Here is a 20,029-nt window from a genome sequence, read left to right as displayed (position 1 = left end):
AATTCGCCCGGAAAAAGTGTATAGGTCGAATGTGGTTGCATCAAGAATAACTGGTACTTCGAGAAAAGGCGGAAGGAGAGCAGAGACGATCAGGAAGATAACGAGAGTCCTCGGTAACGCAGAAAAAAGGGACGCGTACGATGCGCACGCATCCATCGCAACCACCATACGTGCACGCCACTGGAGGGGTTGTAGGCGGGTGAAAAACGGAAGCTACGGTTAGATAGGAAGGGTGCAGTCGCCTCAGACGTCTGCTCGATCCTATTCTCGCGTCGGACTTACTTCCCTTCAAGCTTTCCGTTTCGTTCTGGTTTCCATCTTCGATTCCTGCCCTTTTTGACGACCACCCGCGATGGCCCTGGACGCGAACGAGAAAAGTTACATCCTGGACGCGAGGAACAACTACGAGGATGTAAGTAGAATGACCATTATTTTCGCTACGAGTCACTGTTATCCTTTGATCCTTCTCGGAATGTGGTGGGTGGCATATTACCAGTATACGACGAACGTTGTTTTCCGCGGAGGAACTGGTATTGCGTGGCCTCGGATGACGATGTGGGAAAGACAGTGAGCTAATTCAATTACGAGAAACATAGGCTTTTATGCAATCAGGTTTGTCCTCAGCGAATCGCACTCGATGAATTTCGGGTTACTACTTTAGATTTGGCTTTGTCGATTCGGCGCGATCGGAACGAATGGTCTTTATAGCACCAGAGATTGATTAGATAGTAGAACCGATTACAAAGCGATCATGATGGACGTGTGAACGACGACGCGGGTTCGCGGAAATAGATTGAAAGGCGGAAATTGATGTTTGCCTCGCTAACCATAGTATTCGCCGAATCTATTTCTATGCGTGTCAAAAGTCGGATTCTTAACTAAATATTAAACGAAGTTTTGTAATTTTTTTGCAATTTTGTTTAAAGCAATATATATTAACGATTGATAAAATCAAGTTGAACTTAAAAGTGAGATCAATTTTTTAAATGTTTTATGTGTAATGTAAAAAGGAACATGATGACTTTGTACGTTCAAGTTTTAGCGAATCTGTTTTTACAGATTTTCTGATTAATTCAAAGGGAAGATAAGTCTTGCTGTAACAAACGTGAAAAATATATAAGATATCAGCTATGTTTTCACATATGCATTCTTTTTGTACGTACTTCTATCGTCGATTCATTTATCGCGAGACAATTTACTTTTCATTGTTCTATGGTTGTATTTTTCATCGGTTATGAGCAATTGTACATTTTGCAGGGAAAAATGTGTAAAGGATAAGATAGATGTAAAATTGTCACTAAACGAAAGCGTAAAAATTAATTTCTACCATTCATATTTATCTGTGTACTTTTACAAAATCTGTCTGGTTTGAAAGAAATAGTGAGATTAAGATTTTTACTTTTGTATAATCTATATAATTATAGTTAACATTCATAATCATGTTACTATTTATGCTATTAAAGGTTTATGAACTAATAGTTGAAATGATATTCGTATCCATATCTTGTTACATTCAATCGTATCAGAAGTCAACTGTACAAATGTTATAAGTTCAAAGGGTGGGGCATATATACACGAAGCAATTTAAATGTTTCTATGACTTGTCAAATGTGTACACAATAGTGCTTAAAAACCATTGTTATATCAAACAATAAATATGCTATAACATAATTTATAGCATGTTATTAGAAATATCTTACATATCTAAAATAGCTTATATATTTTATAATCTGATTAAATCGTCACGAATTTCTAAATTAATAGATAGTAATGGTATTAATTATGGTCGTGTTAAATAATGAATTACAAACTTCGTATTGATTTTATTATTAATTCTTACACTGACTTTGTAATAAGTACATTATATAATATGCATTATCGAACTGTGCTTATTACTTAGTTTGTAAATTTCTTTTAAACGGTTTGTTCAGTGTAATTGCAGCAAGTAGTTGTACAAAGCATACGAGGAAATTATACTTATAAATGAACACTTTCATATCATCAAGATTAATATTCCAAAGCCAAAGATTTTATCATCAATTTTGGCTTTAAACAGGGTGGCAGTCTTGGCTCAGAGGAATCTTATGATGATATGAGGCAACTTGTAGGGGTAAGAAATAGTTGGTCAATAACTATTCGCGTCTACTTAGTTTTAGTGTCTTTCAAAGCCAAATAAACTACTGCATGGATTTAACATGAATTAATTTGTTTTTTTTATATTCAAAAGTTATTATTGTTATTATTATTATTATTATTATTATTACAAGATAACGTAAGTTTAAAGGGATAATCGAAAAATTTTAAAAATATGATTGAAAGTAATTTATTAATATTTTCATTTTTGTATTTCTTTCTCTTTTTAATTCGTTTTAATATAGACGAATATATAATGTAGATGAATAAAATATAATTTTATAGGACAAGGAAGAAGAATCTGGAAAATTCAATAGTCTACCTCTGGCCAGTTTTAATTTCATCAATTCCATTATCGGCAGTGGTGTCATTGGTAATTCAAATATGTGATTGATAAAAAATAATCCTTAAACACCGAATGAATTCACAATAAATTGTACGTTTCATCTTTTAAATGTGCAAATATTTCCTTTACAGAAATAACGTGGTATTTATTCATGTTAAACGACGCATATTTTTGAAACAAAATCAAGAGAATTACTTCGGTGCTTGTAAGGATTAACAGATGATTTGAGATGTTGAGAGGAACGAAGGAACACTAATTATTATTTTTCAGGTATACCCTATGCTCTTCATCAGGCTGGATTCGGCCTTGGAATAGTATTACTAATCCTGGTGGCAGGACTTACTGATTACTCCTTAATATTAATGGTCAGAAGTGGTAATATATGCGGTGAAATGAGCTATCAGGGTTTAATGAGAGCCAGTTTTGGTCGTACTGGATTTTACATTCTCACGACTTTGCAATTTATCTATCCGTTTATAGGTAAATACATCTTTCTTAACTTGAGCGTAATTATTGCAGCGACAAATTACAATTAATCATTTGCGTTTAAGTGACGTGCTGTACAGATTGATAAGTATTTGTCTAGAAATGAAGTAATACAAGTGTGCGTGGCACGTTTACTGATGTCGTTTATGGATCGGCTCGAATTATTGTGATCGATTTGATTATGCGCATCAGTGAATCAATTTTCAGTACAAGCAGTTAATCTCTTATAGCTTTATGTTAAGACTAAAACTACTTTCAACAATTTCTTTCTCATTAAGAAATATTATTTATGAGTAGTACTACCACTTTGTCTCACAAACATAATTTATCTTTACTTAATCTTTTTATAATGTAACTTAACTTGAAAATAAGAATTGAGTCAATATTTTGAGGAATACACGTTTTCACGTTCCGTTGAAACTTATTTAAAGAATTTGAAGCGTAGCAGCTCCCGCTTACAAGTGCCACTTTTTTATAATTTAACATTTCTTTTCCAGCAATGGTCTCTTATAACGTTGTCGTTGGCGACACTGTGACGAAGGTGCTAATAAGGGTAACAGGAATTAGTGAGACTAGCATTTTCGCTCATCGTCAAGTGGTCGTCTTCTTCGCGACGGTTTGCATCACTATACCACTGTGTCTTTATAGAAACGTGGCTCGTCTGGCGAAGATCTCTTTTTTGTCGTTGGTCTGCGTCGGTTTCATACTTTTGGCAATCTTAATCCGGTTGGGCACGATGTCCGCAATTGTGTGAGTAATTCAGTTTTTTAAACTCTAGATCCTTTTGTAAATGATTCTTTTATATAAAAGATAAAGAAACAATAGTGTGGTCACTCTGAACCTATCGAAGCGCGAATTGCAAACAATTATAAGCTTTAAGTTCGCGAGTAAATTCTTTGATGCGCTGCTTCCTGAACCAACCGCTTGCTGTTTGCAAGTGTCCACATTGTCGGTAAACATAATTCACGAACTGTTTGCATGTTAGTTTGTGAACAGTAGTGTGGACCGAGTATAAACAGCTGTGGAAACGATGAAATGTGGTATTGGTGTAATTTTCAGGCCGAGCCAAGAAGATAGTTGGCGATTCGCAAATTTCCCTGGCATAATTCCATCTGTTGGAATTATGGCGTTCGCCTTTATGTGCCACCATAATACATTCCTCATCTACGAATCTATAGAGAGAGCTACTCAACAAAAATGGGACGTCGTCACCCATTGGTCGCTTTTCACCTCTTTTCTGATCGCTGCAGCCTTTGGAATCATTGGATATGCCACCTTTACGGCATATGTACAGGGTGATCTTATGGAGAATTACTGTTGGGATGATGATCTGATGAACTTTGCAAGAGTCATGTTCAGTGGAACTATTCTCCTGACATTTCCCATCGAATGCTTCGTCACAAGGGAGGTGAGTATTTTTATTTCCTACTAAACTCTATTTAATTTTATAATAAAATTGATATTGTATTCTTTACTCTTTTTTTTACACCAAAATTGGTTTAAGATTATTCATTTAAATTTTTCTGAGATTTAAAAAAATTAAATTTTATTCGTTTACATAATAATAGAAGTATATGGTGGACGTAAAAATTATTATCAATCCAAAAAATAAAGGTATGACAGTAATACCACAATGTCGTAAATAATAAAGGGTGAATAGGAAAAGATAAATAAAGGGATTGCATAAATTGAAGTATACATCACCTGTAATGGATGAAGTGAATTGTAGTTCCTTTCAATTTAAATTTGAAAATGTCAAAATTTGAATCTTTAAGTTGTTAAGCTGTTCTAAGAATAACATGGTGTGCATATAGGTGTGCATTAGACCACGCAATTAAATGATTGTTCATTTATCCATTATTGATTTTTTGCAAAAATAAAAAAGAATCGATGGTGACCCTTTTCCAAGAGCGTTCGTCGTAAGGAGAAAGGCACTTAATCGAGTTTAATATCTTAGCGTTTCTTTTACAAGCGCTTTAAAGTGCACAATCTTTTTCATCACAACTGTAATAAGAAATGTGAACGAATTATGATGATAAACTAATATCTCTTCACTGCAGAACGTTAATGAATGTTTGCAATTCCATTTATTAAAAAACTTAATCCCTAAAATTAACAATCAAAATAATGAGTCCTTTTTTCTGTAACTTCGCCTTTATACTTGTACAATATATAATCTTCAAGCTCAATGTCAGTAACCATCAGCCCCAGTTTATGAAAAAGAGGGAAAAATCTTTGCGTGGAATTGTGCACTTCATAGTTTAGTGACATAGTGCTTGACTATGTGCGCATGCGCACATAGAAAGCTGCGCGTGCCGCTGCGAGTCAAAGAGAGAGCACTGCCGCTCCCGCAGTGTCGATCCTAGCGTGCTAGTGGGAGGTAGTTTTTGTTCCTGCTCCCCGTGTGTTACGAATAAATTTTCTTTTTATAATCACCACCGCGACTGTTAATTCGTATTCGACATCAATGCGTTAATAACAAATAAAGAAATATACGCAAGGAACCGTCTTAATTGGTACGAAAAATCTGCGTGTACAGGTAATCCTGACAGCGATCAAAGGAACCGATGAACTCGAAGACCATACAGCTTACGTTCCCAACTCCGACCGCAAGTATTTGATAATCACTCTGTCGATAGTATCGGTCGCTTACCTGATCTCAATGTCCACGGACTGTTTGGGGGTCGTTCTCGAATTGAACGGTATCCTCGCCGCTGTACCGTTAGCCTACGTTCTTCCTGGCCTGTGCTACCTCAAACTTGAAGACGGACCAATTCTCTCGTCTAAGAAACTACCGGCGCTTGGTTTGATGTCAGCCGGCGTGTTCGCTGCGGTTTCTGGCTTGCTGTTGCTGATCCTCAACAGCGATACAGCTGGCTCTTGCGTGCACGGGAAGGTAATGCCGTATTGTATGGAAAACTCAAACAGCACGAATTTAGATTTGATTCCGATGTAAATTCCTAAATTCATTCCGATGTAATTTCATAAATATTGTATCGATTTGGTGATTTGGAGGTTTATTTTCTATTAGGACAGGTACTTTTGTATGCCAGAAATTCCTCTTTAGAATATGGTAGAAGAGATTGTGTTTCTCTTGTTTCTTGTCTCCTTTATGGTTGCAATGTATATATAGACCAATTTAAATTATAGATCATTGGTAGTAGTATTTTGGTTATTATTGAAATAAAGAGGTTACGATAGAATTTAGTTAAATGAAAAAACGAAAATCAAAAACTTACTCTTCCACTTCTGATAACTATGTACGTTGTAGATATTAAAGGTGAAATTGGGGGGGGGGGGGCGGGGGGTTTTCTGCAAAATAAACTATGTTAGACGAGCGAGGACACGTTGACGTGAGGGTTGAAATATGTTTACAATATACAATGTACCTTGGAGATTTAAGAAGCATCTGTTGAATTTATCAGCATTTTAACTTGTTGAACGCGTGAAATCGAGTATTTTTTAAACCAGAGACTATAGACAATATTATAATATACTTACTTACTACTTGCTTTATGTAAATTACTTTCGATGCTGCAAGATTCGCGATGTAGATATGATCCGAAGAGATGGATAGGGACTGTTGTTATTCATTTTCCTATATTGCATTCAATATACTGAAGCATAGTGACGGTTTTAAATAATAATTATTAAAAAATTTAATTACAAAATTGTATTATTTTATTACTATTTTAATAATTATTATTAGTATTTTATTTCTATTATTATAACTTGAATGACATATAATCAGAAGGTCATTTTTTTCGGAATTTTTTTTAACGATAATAATGTTTTATCTACTATTGTCTAATTGGTCGTATACAAAATGTTCGAAGAACTGTTCACGTCCTGTTGATCGAAATATATGAGTACCTGGAGAGAAAGTTACTATAAAATATGTACAACTGATCTTAGGCACGAGCAACCATATAATTACCAACGCGAAACTTGCAATCAATAATTGAACGATAACAAATCATTTACTTGAGCTATAATCGTTTAGTTTTAAACAGGCAAGATAAATGTATCGAAACCAAAGAGGTTGTTGGCGAATTAATTACAAACGTTATATTTAATTACTCACAATGAAACGTGCTATTTAGTGATGGCAGTTTAAAGTGTTTCGACACAATAGATTTTCTACTTAAATTTAAAAACGCATCTATAGTGTTTACTGACAAATATAGCTGCCAATGGATTACTATTCATAGAGTTACTAAATTATTTTCGATTAATTTATTTCTTTATTATGACGAAAGTTGGTGGAACCTATGTATTTTGATCAGATGGAAATTAGAAAAGGTTAAAGAGAAAGATAGAGAAATTTATTTGTACGATGGATATAGCAAGGGGAAAAGTGTTGAATAAGGAATGGAAATTATATTATTCGTTCTTAATAATAATTTGATGTTGCGGAAGAACATTTTTTCCATTAGATATGAACTTAATATAACCAAAAATATTGTGTTGTCGGTAGGAACAATACTCATTATAATTAAATAATGAATAATATTAAGCTGTTACGAAACTATTTTTCGAATCTTTATTACAGGGGCATATTATGAAACAAAGAGTAGTATACAAAGATTTTGTATTAAAGGAAAGAAAAAGAAATAATATATGATACAAGGGTTTTTCATTCAATATTTTGTTAAGAGTATTTTTTTATTAATTAATTAGACAGTTATTATATAAGTTAAACATCGCACCATTAATAGCCGAAAGTTTAGAAATTTATTTAAGGATATGTTTTCTTTTTTTTCATATGAAATCAAACTATTTACTTTCTGAAAACGTTTAGGTGTAACAGAATACATATACAGGATATTATGTAGGATTAATGCAATGAAAAAGATATATATTTAAACATCTAACATATAAAATAATTTTTTAATGAAACGAATTTATTTTCTTCCCCTTGTTCTTCTCTATACATATATCGATCAAATTGTACACAACCAAAATGTGTTATTTTTATCAAAAAGTTATCGAACAAATGTTAACTTCAAGAAAAGTAACTAATTTTATTCGCGGTAACTTATAAAAATTATTTGTTTGTAGTTAAAAAATATATTTTACTTTACAGTTGCATTAAGTCCTAAGAAGTGCAATGTATTAGGCCTAATAAGTATTAACTAAATATAAACGAAAGATAACTCGTAGAAAGGGATATGAAACAATCAGAGACCACGATAACGAAAGTATTTAATGAAAATTGATATAAGAAAATTATTTAAATTACTCTCCAACGTTGGAAGTCTTTGCGATATTATAAAAAAATGCGCGCAAAATATACCGGGTGTCCGTATTTGTACATAACATGTATATGTGTATATCTATGTGTATTTAACTTTCTGTCTATCTACGTGTATAGACTATACGTAAAACGAACTATTTTATGGTGTAAACGAAAGTATTATATTTTACAATAATGCTACGTTTTACTAAAGTAATGTTACTTACGATATATATTTTTAAATTGTGAAAGAAATGAAGTATTACTATTTTTGTAGAATATGTCGTGCACGATAAATCAGTTTACTTTTCTTTCATCCTACGATAGAAAATTTCTAAGGGATGTAATACTTTCATTTATGCTAGAGTACTAGACCACATGTTTTGGAAACAACTTATATAATACTAAAGTCGATTTTTACGATCGCAACTCTATAGGAACTTTTTTTTACATTATTCTGATGAATAGAATTGTAAAATAAGGTCTCTAATTTTTATTAACATCTAACACATATATGCATATATATATATATATATATATATATATATATATATATATATATATATATATATATGCGTGTGTGCGTGTCTGTGTGTGTCAAAGAGAATATATAAAATTTTAGAATCGGATTAACATCTTAAGGAACTAGGCTTTCCGATATTCAAGGACGTATACACATACAATTAATTAAAAAATTTTGTAAGCTTAACAGATTTCTGAAAAGTCTCGTAAAATGTAAATCTTGCCAAAATTTATAGTTGCTACATAAAATATTTGCCAAAATTTGTAAAATAAGAGTATATTTTGATTAAACTGTTAAAATATTGTTTGAGTTTAATAATTAATTCTTTTGCTAACAAAAATTCTACGACGCATTCCAGCTGTGACGAAACAGAAATTAAAATACTTATGTAAACTTTTAGCATTTTTATTAGCTTTCATTTACACTTTTTAAAAATTAAATTTTTCTAATGTTACGTATATATAGTACTCAATGTAATAGAAAAGTAAAAAGAGTTTATCGAGTTTCTTGGCAAAATAGAATATTACAAAGTGAATGCATTGTAATTATAAATAATGCGTTCATCAAGGCACAAGAAATTAAATTATATCCTACGGGCACTCGATATTTTGTTATGTAATCAGAACCGTATAAGATTAGAAATAACGAAGAATATGTGCAACGTTATAAAACGGTAAAACGAAGTAGTCATTATTGACAATCGCGTATTGCAGACCAACTATAAGAGACAAATGTCACGAAAGAAATAATAAAGAGACGAGTTCCGTAGTAAATGAACATATTTGAGAAAACAGAACAGGTTCCTAATTCTCTTAATAATCGCAGTTTTTCTCTTACATTGTGATAATATTTTTCTATTAATCGTTCTATTTCTGCTTGAAAAACCATTGAAAATAAATTCTCACCTGCACTCTGTCTATATTTTCCAATCACTTGTTTCTACAATTATAAAAGTAAATCTGACTCTAGCGATTGAAGTTACTTAATTAAAACAAAAATTTGCGCATATTCTTTTTGTAAAACTATGTAACTATTTCTTCCAAGAAATTCACTTTCCCAACGTCCGACTATTTTTTAACCACGTAAGGGATGCACAAAGTAAATTTCACCGAATAAATTGTATATAGCCGAGATTCTTTCTTCTTATATAAGGATGCAATAAATCGATTGTGATCTAACCCGTTAGATACAGAATATTTCTTGGAATCTATATTTTTCCTTGGAGTGATTTATTTTTTAAAACTGTGAACACAGAGATTTATTATTATTCAAACAGCAATATAATATAAATACGTATATTGCGATCTAACGGGTCATGAACGATGTTTGATAACATATTTTTTAAGCTTAAATGAACCTATAAGATTGTTCTATTATTTGTTGTGAATTGTTTATCGTAGAGCAAGTGGAGACTTCCGTCGATTCTAGGGAAGGAATAATCAGCGGTAGTACGCGATGCTGAAAAAATTTAACGAACAATAGTTAATAGTTCAACATTTTCAAACATTATCCGCTTTGAAATGAAAACGTATTTATATGCAATTAAAATTAAAAATATACGTAATGTTCTATGAAACTGTAGGAAATCAGATGACATATTTTGTTTTCACAAGTGATCAATAGAAATGGAAAGAAATGGTAGTGTACAAGTAAATGAAAATTACACGTATATAATTTTACTATTAACACTATTGTAATATAGAAGATTAATTTTTCGTCGTCACTTTTTTTTATGTATCTTATGAACGAAGGTAATGTATTTTAATTAACAACGTCAGTGCCGGAATTAAATTTAAACGAAGCACGTACATATGCGCATACGATATTAAAATTAGACGCATACACAGTTAAGTAGACTTAACTTGGAAATATATTTATTTTTCCAACATGACTCCATCGTCATACATTGTAAAATATGTTTAACAATAGTATTAGAATAATTAATAATTTCTGTTTAGTGCAAGTATATGTATGTTAGTTTTTCTATTTTCAGTAATAAGAGAAAGCATGATGTTGGCATGTTTAAAAGAAATGAATATGATCAGACTTCTAATTTAAGCTTCGTTTTTGTGAAAGATTTTCAAATAAATGCAACTGTATTTACTCTGTGATATGCATACAGACAGTGTACTTGTTTCTTTGAAACACGTCTATACTTAAAATGATCTATTGTAACGTTGATCGGATTTGGAAAATAAATTCGAATAATAAAATTATAATATGTAAAGCATTTGAAATTACAGTAAAATATTTTTCAACCATTTCTCTTTTGAGGTAACTGACCACTTTTTCCTACCGAATTGTTAAAAAATGTCATTTTAACGTAAAGGTAGACACGTATACACCTTTGGTATTTATCTGGCGCGTACATTTATAAAAGTTCACGCATGTGCGCATAATCGCAACATCTAAATTAGTGGTTAAAAGTGTATAACCAGTATGTACATCTTTCCTAATCTTTTTAATGGATGTAATGAACGAACAATATTAAATAATGTGTTCCTGCCGTTACAATGTACAAAAACGAATATAATCCTTCGCTACAGAATTAATACGAGGTAGACCTGTGATTTTACTTCTTAAATGGAGAGAAAAATTTAATCACTGAATACAAATTAGAGGTTATATAAGAATAAGAATAAAAACAGAATGAATAACGCGTAAAATATAGTAGAAATTAAAAATGTAATAAATGGTAATAAAATCGTTTCAATAAATCATCCCCAATTTATAACGTTCTCGTTTGTTTCTTAAAATATATACAAGTATATTATCCAAATCAATTTAATGTAGAATGCGTATAGTAAAGCTTTATACTAAATAATGTTTGATATTAAAAATTGGTTTCACAAACTTTAAAAGATTTAAAGTGCTAAATCACGAACTACTCGGAATATTAATTATAGGTTACTCTAAAATTGTTTTTATGATACATATAATATCATGTCATACTTTTTGCGCAAGCATAATTGATTTTATAGCGTTTGTTCAGAAATGTCAATCACGAATCAATTATTAAAATTCGTTACATTATTTATTATTAAGTTGCGTTAAGAGAACAACTTTTAATTACAAACATATCGAGCAACAAAACGTCAAAAACATCCTCGGTTTCCGAAGAGGGGAGTTCGAGTCGTAGCTTGATTTCTAAATACATTAAAATGGATGTTTCGAAAAGCGAACAGTTTATCGATAGATATGAGAAGATTTATGGAGACGAATGTCGTATTTGTTTAAAAAGAGCTACCGAAATTTGTGAATTGTTTAGAAATGGGGATTCTATATCTCATAAACTTATGGCCGTTGCTTCCGTACAGGTTAGTTTGTAACTTTTTATTGGGATATAGTAACATGCACACGTTCAAAAATTATTCCTTTCAACTTTATTCCTTTTTCCTATGTGTTTTAACAATGATATCGTATGCATATCCTTTATGCCCTTCAAGGAACTCTTTGAGATTGCTATGCTCTACAATTGTCTTATCAAAATATTATAAATAAAGAAGCTCACTATTGTAGTTACAACATTGTTTGTTTTTGTTTATTATTATTATAAATTTTAATACACACATACAATAGCTTTAACAACATTGTTATATACATATATAATTAATATGTTGTGATTGTTTATCATTTTGTGAAATATATTTACTTATTTAACGCCATTATTCTATGATTAAGAAATAAAAAGACATGTAAAATATACTTCAACAAATGTTAAGTATTGATATTAAAATAATAAGTTGATATTTTTTTAGGTTGAAGAAGGAGATGGTTTACCCTCGGTGATCTGTTTGACTTGTAACCAACGTTTGGATGCATCCTACGACTTCAAATGTCAAATACAGAATTCCGATGAGAAACTTCGTCAAATTTTAAAGTTAAAATCTTCTACCAACGATTCCATTACCAGCGCTAGTATAGTTACAGCAATAATTGCTGATATGATATCTAGCGTAATATCTTCTGAGAAAGAGAGTACGGAAAAGCCAGATGTTTGTTCCACAAATTTCTATTCAGACAATTTTTGTTTTGGTAAAGACGATAGCTCGTTCTGTCTTAGTCCAGAGAAAAATTTGTTTTGTTACGAAAAAGAAACCCAGAGTCAATTAAATAACATAGAACAAAAAAAAAGCCTAGAAAATGTAAATGTCTACAAAAGTTTGTTAGATGATGATCCTATGAGACAAATAAATTCAATGAAAGAAAATTTATCTTCATTGGATGATCATATGGTACAAAATAAAGACGATTTATTAAAAGAAGATGTAAGTAATGAATTATCGGGAAATCACGAAATGTTAGATGATACATTGAAAACAGATAGTATTCAAGATGATGAAGAGAAACCGTTAATTTCACGCACAACTAGATTACGCTGTGCACAATGTGTTAAATCCTTTCGTACAAAAGTGGCCTTGCAGAGACACTCTATTGTTCATAAACGTAAAACTAAGTTACGTTACGTTTGTTACGTGTGTGACAAACAGTATTCAACTCATGCAAAAGTGAAAAAGCATATTGAACTTTGTCACGAAGCTCATGATAGAAAGGAAAACATTCAGGATAAGAGGATTAATTATGAACAACGCAAAGGAATTTCCAATGTACATGATAAAAGGGTTAATAATGTACAAGTAAGTATTTAAATTTAGTTTTAAACAAATTTTGTTATTATTAAACTAGAATTTTACTAATATTGAAATTTTCAAATTATAACAGGAAGAAATATCCTTTGTTACATTTTTATAGACTATCACAAGTATTGTGTTATTTACTGTAGTATTAGTTGTATTGTTATGCTTCAGGACAAAAGAATAAAAACCCCCAAAAATGATGACCTTCTTAAAGAACAACGAAAGGGCCTAAAACTGACATGTAAAGTTTGCTCAAAACAATTTACTTATCAGAAATCTTTTATTACACATGTATTGTATCACAAAAATCATCCAGAATATAAAGAATCGGGACATTTGGATGATTCTTCTCAGTGTTCAACGAAAGAGAGAACTGCAGAGACTGTTGAAGAAGATGATGAAAATGAAGAAGAAGAAGAGGAGGAAGAGGACGAGGAAGACGAAAATCTTCCGGCTGAAAGTTTACAGTGCACGCAATGCGGGAAGTTGTTTGCAACGAAGAGAAATTTAAAAAGGCACGTTTCGACGCATAGTGGATTGAAGTACACATGCGAGACATGTGGTAAAGGATTTTCACGGGTAGACAAATTAAAAGATCACGAACAATCAAAACATAAGACTGAAATGTTTGAGAACTCAGATTTTGATGATAAAGAAGATGTAGATAATATAAATAAGGGAGATTGTTTAGAAGGAAGAAAGAAAGTAAGTTACATGAGATTTAATAAATATTTCGCAGTTTCGGAAGAACAGTGATTCAAATTATACTAATTGCAAAGGGAAACTTACTTTTTGAATTTGTACCATTATTGTTCCGAAGCAATTATATTTTTCAATACTTAAATGTCTATAATTTTGCTAAACTTTAAATTTAAAAAATCTCTACCTTTAAAAATTTTTATGAGGATCAAATATTATTTTAGGACCGTCACAATAGACCACACAAATGTGCAATTTGCCCCAAGTCGTTCGCACAGAGTCAGTCTCTGGCGAATCACATAAAACGCCACAATAGGGTCAAAGAAACGCAGAAAAGGTTTCTTTGCGAGGTTTGCAGTAAGTGTTTCGCACAAAGTGGCTCCTTGGTCGCGCATATGCGTACACATACGGGAGTTAAACCGTACGTTTGCAATGTGTGCAGTAGAGCTTTCACGAAAAGCACTTATCTGCAGCTGCATTTGCGCACTCATAGCGGAGAAAAGCCTTATATTTGTCAGTATTGTAGCAGAGCTTTTGCGCGTGCAAATACATTGGCACGACACATAACGATGCACACGGGAGAGGCAAAATATCATTGTCAGATTTGTACAAAATCATTCAGAAGACTGACCTCGTTAAATGAGCACACTTACACGCACACAGGACAGAGACCGTACGCATGTAAAATATGTACAAAGAGATATAATAATGCCGGGTCGCTTTACGCGCACAGAAAAAAGTGTAAGGCGCAACAGTTATCCAATACTGGATTCGCTGTTTCCGTGGAGAACTCTGTACCGCAACAAGATTTAAATGTTCCCCAAGTGTTGATTTATTCTCAGAGAAAATTAATGGAAGATGCAACCGTTGGGCAAGTCACGCCCACGCCGCAATACATGATCGCGAACGTACACAATCAGAAAAATCTGGGATCAAATATCATTCAACCATTTACGGTGGAGGATCCAAACGTTTATACGATAAATTCGAAGCAATTTAAGAATCCCTATTACACGATTTATCCAAATATGTAAAATAATAACGAGTGCGGAAGATTGATTAAAGAATGTCTTTTTTTAGAGCTACTTGTGCCTTTTTTGTGGGTTCTCTTTAACTTAGTAATTACTTACGTAAGCATAATAGTAAGGTAAGTGACTGAATAACAGGTAAGTAAATGAATAAAAAATTAATATACATATACATATAGATATTTTTAATTATATCTTGTATAGGTTGATTTAAGTTTTAGGATAAAATTGGAATAACGTGTATTGTATGAAAATAGTTAAATTTATATCGAGTTTACAATTCATTTTCTCCAAATATAATTGTATATAATACAATAATATCGCAACATACATTTATGTAAATTAATTAAATTTTTATGAAATGTACGATAATTAAGTACCATTGTTTTATAGTGATAAGCAGTTTCATGCTACATAGACATCATCAGTGTTCTATAACAGTTACTACTAAGGCTACAGGTATTTATACATTTATGTAGTAAATTTAAATGTACAAAAATGTCCAAATTAAAAAAGAAATTCTACTTATAACATTTAACGAGTAAAATAAGTTTATAGTTAGGTTCCATTTGTTTAGTTATGTTTATAAAAGTATGAATTTTTCTCTAAATATCCGTAATTTAATTATCACATATGCAGAATTGTGATTTTAAGACTTATTCTTCTTTGCGCAAGGAATTTATATCATCATCCGACGTATCTTTTCTTAATTCTTGTGAACTTTCTTCTAATTTCAGATTTGGTGAACTTCTCGTATAAAACAATTGTGCCTTCACCGCTGGTACATCAGGTGTCGTTCTTTTTTTAACGCTCCTCACGAAGTGCTTCCATTGAATGCCTTTCTTTTTTCCCGTTAGCATCGATCTATGCCTTCTTACCACCAATTTTGGGCTCCTGCTTTTCGTACTTTGCAGCTCCGATTTTAACGGAATTGACAACGTTGTTTCAGGCAGTGTTAAATGATGTACGTTTATGTCATGGAATTGTGATTGTCGTGTATCCAAATGAGGACTGTCGTTAGGATTCACGATTAAATCTTCGGCTGGATATACGTTTTCTAAGTTGTATTGTTTCTCTGTCTCTGGAGAATGTTCTAAGTCAAGCCTTTCGAATGAAGGTAATTGTATAAGCTTTGAATTATAGTCTTTCCACGGATTTACATTACTAATGTACACTGTAGGCGTATCGATAATCTGCTTCATAGGTTCTGATAGAGTGGATGTACTTGAGTGAAATTGTGTGATCATCTTAGGGCTTTTCGTTAACGTGAAAAATGGCCTTCGAGTTGAATCGATTCGTGACATCGGATGCTTCCCGAAGGATGAAAGTTTCCTCATAGTTTCTACTACAATTTTTGGTCGTTGCTCTGTTTGGTCGGTTTGACGCGGTTCTTGAATATCGAACTGAAGAATCGTTTCAGAAGAAGTTGCATCAGTCGCCGTAGGTGTTTCAGGGCGCGGGCTGATCTGGCTGAAACAAACGAGTCTAACTTAATAAAACTTCATTTTGTGAGTTATCTCTACCTTTTTTAAGCTTTCTAAGCTTTCGCTATTACGAGTAATAATTTTAACAAAATATTAGCCTTTATTTGTTTATTGAGTATAATAATCTTACCGCCTTTCGCACGATGGACTCTCGTTATGAGTACGTATGCTTATCATGGATGAGTGATGTGATGGTCTCACGTCCTCTTCTTCTTCTTCTATAACATCTGGTAGAAACATCGTTTGTTTTTCTTCAGGAACGCTGTAAATATTGATGTATGAATATCTCTTCCAAAATTACTTTCTTTTATAATATATATTTAATTTATAACTGTTTGGTAAAACAAATTTTAGCGATTTTTTTTCAATTTTTAGTATACGGCTACCGTTCTTTTTACACTCTACTTTGTTGTAATAATTTAAGTTGTATTTAAGTTGTTATAGTTTAATAATTTTAAGCACGGATAATTATGTGGAACAAGGTAATCCCTGTGCGGTGGGAATCAGAATACATCCACAGTATCCCCTGCTTGTTGTAAGAGGCAATTAATAGGGGGAGGAAAAGATTAATGAAGATGTAGAAAAGAATAACAAACTTTAGTGAGAGAGGAAAGAAAAAATATGGAAAAGAGTCACTGGAAGGCAATGTTACTTAAAGCAGTTTTATAAGAATACTAACGTCATATTCGCCACGCTACCACGATACGTTTTCTTTTTATAAGCGGCTGCTGCTTCTGTGTACGGGAGAATTAGATTTTCAGCATCAAAGTAAATGTCTTTGACCAATGGTGGGCATCGACTCATGAGAGTGTCAACTCCAAGATATGAAACCTATAATATACGTATATATGACGAACGAAAATGCACACATACACGATAATTTTTTAATAATAAACTTTAAGTACCTTTGTATGGCGATCGATTATCCAATTTAATTCAAAATCTTCGTCGTCGTCACCGAAGGGATTAATTAATTGTTCTGCTACCTATTAACGTATAACTATTATTCTAAAAATTAACTTATTTCTCTTACCTTTCGAATACTGCCAAAATTGTAGATACCTTCAATAGACCCATAAAAAAGAAGAATTGCAAGATCGTAAAAATAGGTATGTAGACATCGATCTGTAGCTGGAATTGCTTTTCTTTACCATCGATGTATTGACGAGCTATTAAAGCTACAGCAAAGAAACTGTACGTTGCAAGTGTCACCACTTGTGTGTAGACCAACGGAATCGATATCCAATCATAACTCCATAAGAGGCCACATTTTGTACGAAATTCACTAAATTCCTGTAATAATTATAAATTCAGTACCGTAATCTGTTTCAAGAGAACAAAGTAAACAATTAAAATAATGAACCTCCATAATTAATTTTAATCCCTGTGGATCGGGAATCCTGTGATTTTGCCGTGCTTCCTTCAGAAGATTGATAAACCACGTGCAAGGGATCCAATAAGTGTTGAATTCAATACTAGGTACTGCCAAAAACAAATCCAATTCTAGTTCTGTCATGAAACCTGTAAGATCATACATATGTAGAGTCAGTATGGTATATCTAACACTACAGATGGAACCTACAGATGTTATATGATGTCCTTTAGATTTAAAATTACCGCAAGAATAAAATGGGACAATGTTATCGAATAGAAATGGAGATTCCATTCTGTCGGAATAAGATTTTTAATTTTGCTAAGGATATTCTGTTACTAATTCTGTTTGCTAAGGATTATTCTGTTCGATTCCATCATTTCATCGTGAACCTTGCCTTGTTAGTCTTTTTTTTATGTAAGTGTGTGCAAACTTTCGTAGAAGCATATGCTATGGGTTGTAATTAGTATACTCGTGTTAAAGTGTAATTTTACCAGAATCGACAACGTGGTCGAGTGTCGGGAACCTTTTTTTCACCGCTGAACTGATCGAACGTAGAACAAGTATCAACGAAAGATTCAAATAGCGCATCAGTCCTCTTCGAAGCATACGGGCGTATTCGTCGTTTCCGGTAACATATAACGCAATTAAATGCATCACCCTATTAATTATGGTTATTAACAAATATATTTTACTGCTCTATCAAATAGTTATTCTCGATACTTACTTATCAGGCCAGGGTATCGCTTGGTATTGTTGCCACCATCTTTGAGCGACATAAGATACGTAAAATCCAAGAACGAAACTTAATGGAATTAAATTAATGAAATTATCGCAGTAAATAACGATCTGTTCGAAATCTCTGAAAGTAGAATATACACATATGAACGTATTTAAAGGTATGATTCGTCTCAATGGAATCGTCCATACATTTTTCCAAAGATTAGGTACATCTTGTAAAGGTAAAAAGTTTTAATAAAAACGGAGGGTTACAATTCTAATAGTAGCTAGGAAGTAATTAGGGCCTACAATATCATAGACGTGTTATTACGGTATTAAATTTTTGCAATACGGGCCAATTTCCCACTTTTTCGAATGATGCGAATGGATTAACAAGAATTGTTATGCGGACCTTTTCTGCGCGGAAGTAAGCAGGTGGCGGTAAATGGTGGAGAGCACAGCGAAGAGAATTAAGAATAAAAGTAATTCTCTATAGATGAGTTTGTAAAGGGAACCCCTCCACATAAAAAGAAGTCTGGTGAATCCACCTCTGGTAGAGTTCGCGACTTGGTATTGATACGTGACCGTCATTTTTTCTTCGTTAAGTACTTGTTAGTTTCGTAACGAAAGTAACTTTGCCGTAACAATAACAATTTCTTCCTTTTCATCGTTACCGTAAGCTTCACCTTTTTGTATCTAGAATTAGACGTCGATCAAAATTATTCGAGAACTTGCACGATTTTCGTATCACCAGGCGTACAGTAAAAACAAAATACAATACCTCAGGTGTGGCGGAATGAATGTGCGATGGAATAAAGCATCTTGATTTGATGCAAGAATTTCAATCGATGATCCGTTCACTTTTTGTCGACGGAAGAATTACCGGACTTGACGTCCATCGTGGACCTCTAAAAACAGATGCAAATGTTGAATGGATTCCGTTTTACGTTGCAAGTTTGATAATATTTTCGAGCCTTAAGATCGAACGAAGATATACAGATTCGAAATTGACTAAACATTTCTAAGCTACCTCGATTTTTAGTCGCGCGAATCAGATGATTTTCAAGAAGCGAACTCGACATTCGTCATGAAGGTGTTAGTACAAGAAAGTGGATCAGTTATTACACTGTAAACAGTACGTCACTGTTAATCATCCACGGGAAGCGTCCGTACGATTTTTTGGTCCATGCACCGTAAATAATGCCGAGTAATTTCGGGAATCACGCCAATATGCAGCGACGCCGTTAAATATAACTTTGAACATCGGAATAACTGTCGCCTGAGTAAACGTACGATTTATGCGAGGTCTCATAGTACCACCACAATTGCGATCCAGACTAAAGTACATACAACTGACAAATTCAT

General features: G+C 32.7%; 2 protein-coding genes across 2 annotated transcripts; one reads left to right on the top strand and one right to left on the bottom strand.

Annotated features, from left to right (window-relative positions):
- Positions 1-117: 117 nt before the first annotated feature.
- Positions 118-15,145, top strand: LOC143422635 (uncharacterized). The gene is given in 11 exon segments (XM_076893430.1): positions 118-412; positions 2,057-2,110; positions 2,419-2,506; positions 2,750-2,959; positions 3,463-3,715; positions 4,025-4,373; positions 5,505-5,874; positions 11,845-12,041; positions 12,483-13,361; positions 13,533-14,066; positions 14,285-15,145. Coding segments are annotated over 11 exon segments (3,804 nt in total). The 5' UTR covers positions 118-352; the 3' UTR covers positions 15,095-15,145.
- Positions 15,146-15,369: 224 nt separating this feature from the next.
- On the bottom strand, positions 15,370-19,519 carry LOC143422828 (bestrophin-4). Its single transcript, XM_076893763.1, has 10 exons — positions 19,446-19,519; positions 19,077-19,360; positions 18,672-18,806; positions 18,439-18,605; positions 17,936-18,093; positions 17,635-17,865; positions 17,478-17,558; positions 17,252-17,403; positions 16,703-16,834; positions 15,370-16,558 (listed from the first exon to the last, which is right to left on the bottom strand). The coding sequence occupies exons 2-10, from the start codon at positions 19,253-19,255 to the stop codon at positions 15,745-15,747; spliced, it is 2,049 nt and encodes a 682-aa protein (XP_076749878.1). The 5' UTR covers positions 19,256-19,360; positions 19,446-19,519; the 3' UTR covers positions 15,370-15,744.
- Between the last annotated feature and the right edge of the window lie 510 nt (positions 19,520-20,029).

Source organism: Xylocopa sonorina, chromosome 4 (genome assembly GCF_050948175.1).
Source record: "Xylocopa sonorina isolate GNS202 chromosome 4, iyXylSono1_principal, whole genome shotgun sequence".
NCBI lineage: Eukaryota > Metazoa > Arthropoda > Insecta > Hymenoptera > Apidae > Xylocopa > Xylocopa sonorina.
Note: the sequence above shows the minus strand (reverse complement) of the source record. Positions and strands in the feature narration are given on the sequence as shown.

What these genes read in the sequence shown, in the direction of transcription:
- LOC143422828 (XM_076893763.1), bottom strand. Translation starts at nt 19,255, where the DNA reads ATGACGGTCACGTATCAATACCAAGTCGCGAACTCTACCAGAGGTGGA. An exon ending in GATTAAAATTAATTATGGAG is followed by an intron (nt 17,866 to 17,935) that starts GTTCATTATTTT and finishes TAATTATTACAG; the next exon opens with GAATTTAGTGAATTTCGTAC. An exon ending in AGTCCATCGTGCGAAAGGCG is followed by an intron (nt 16,559 to 16,702) that starts GTAAGATTATTA and finishes CGTTTGTTTCAG; the next exon opens with CCAGATCAGCCCGCGCCCTG.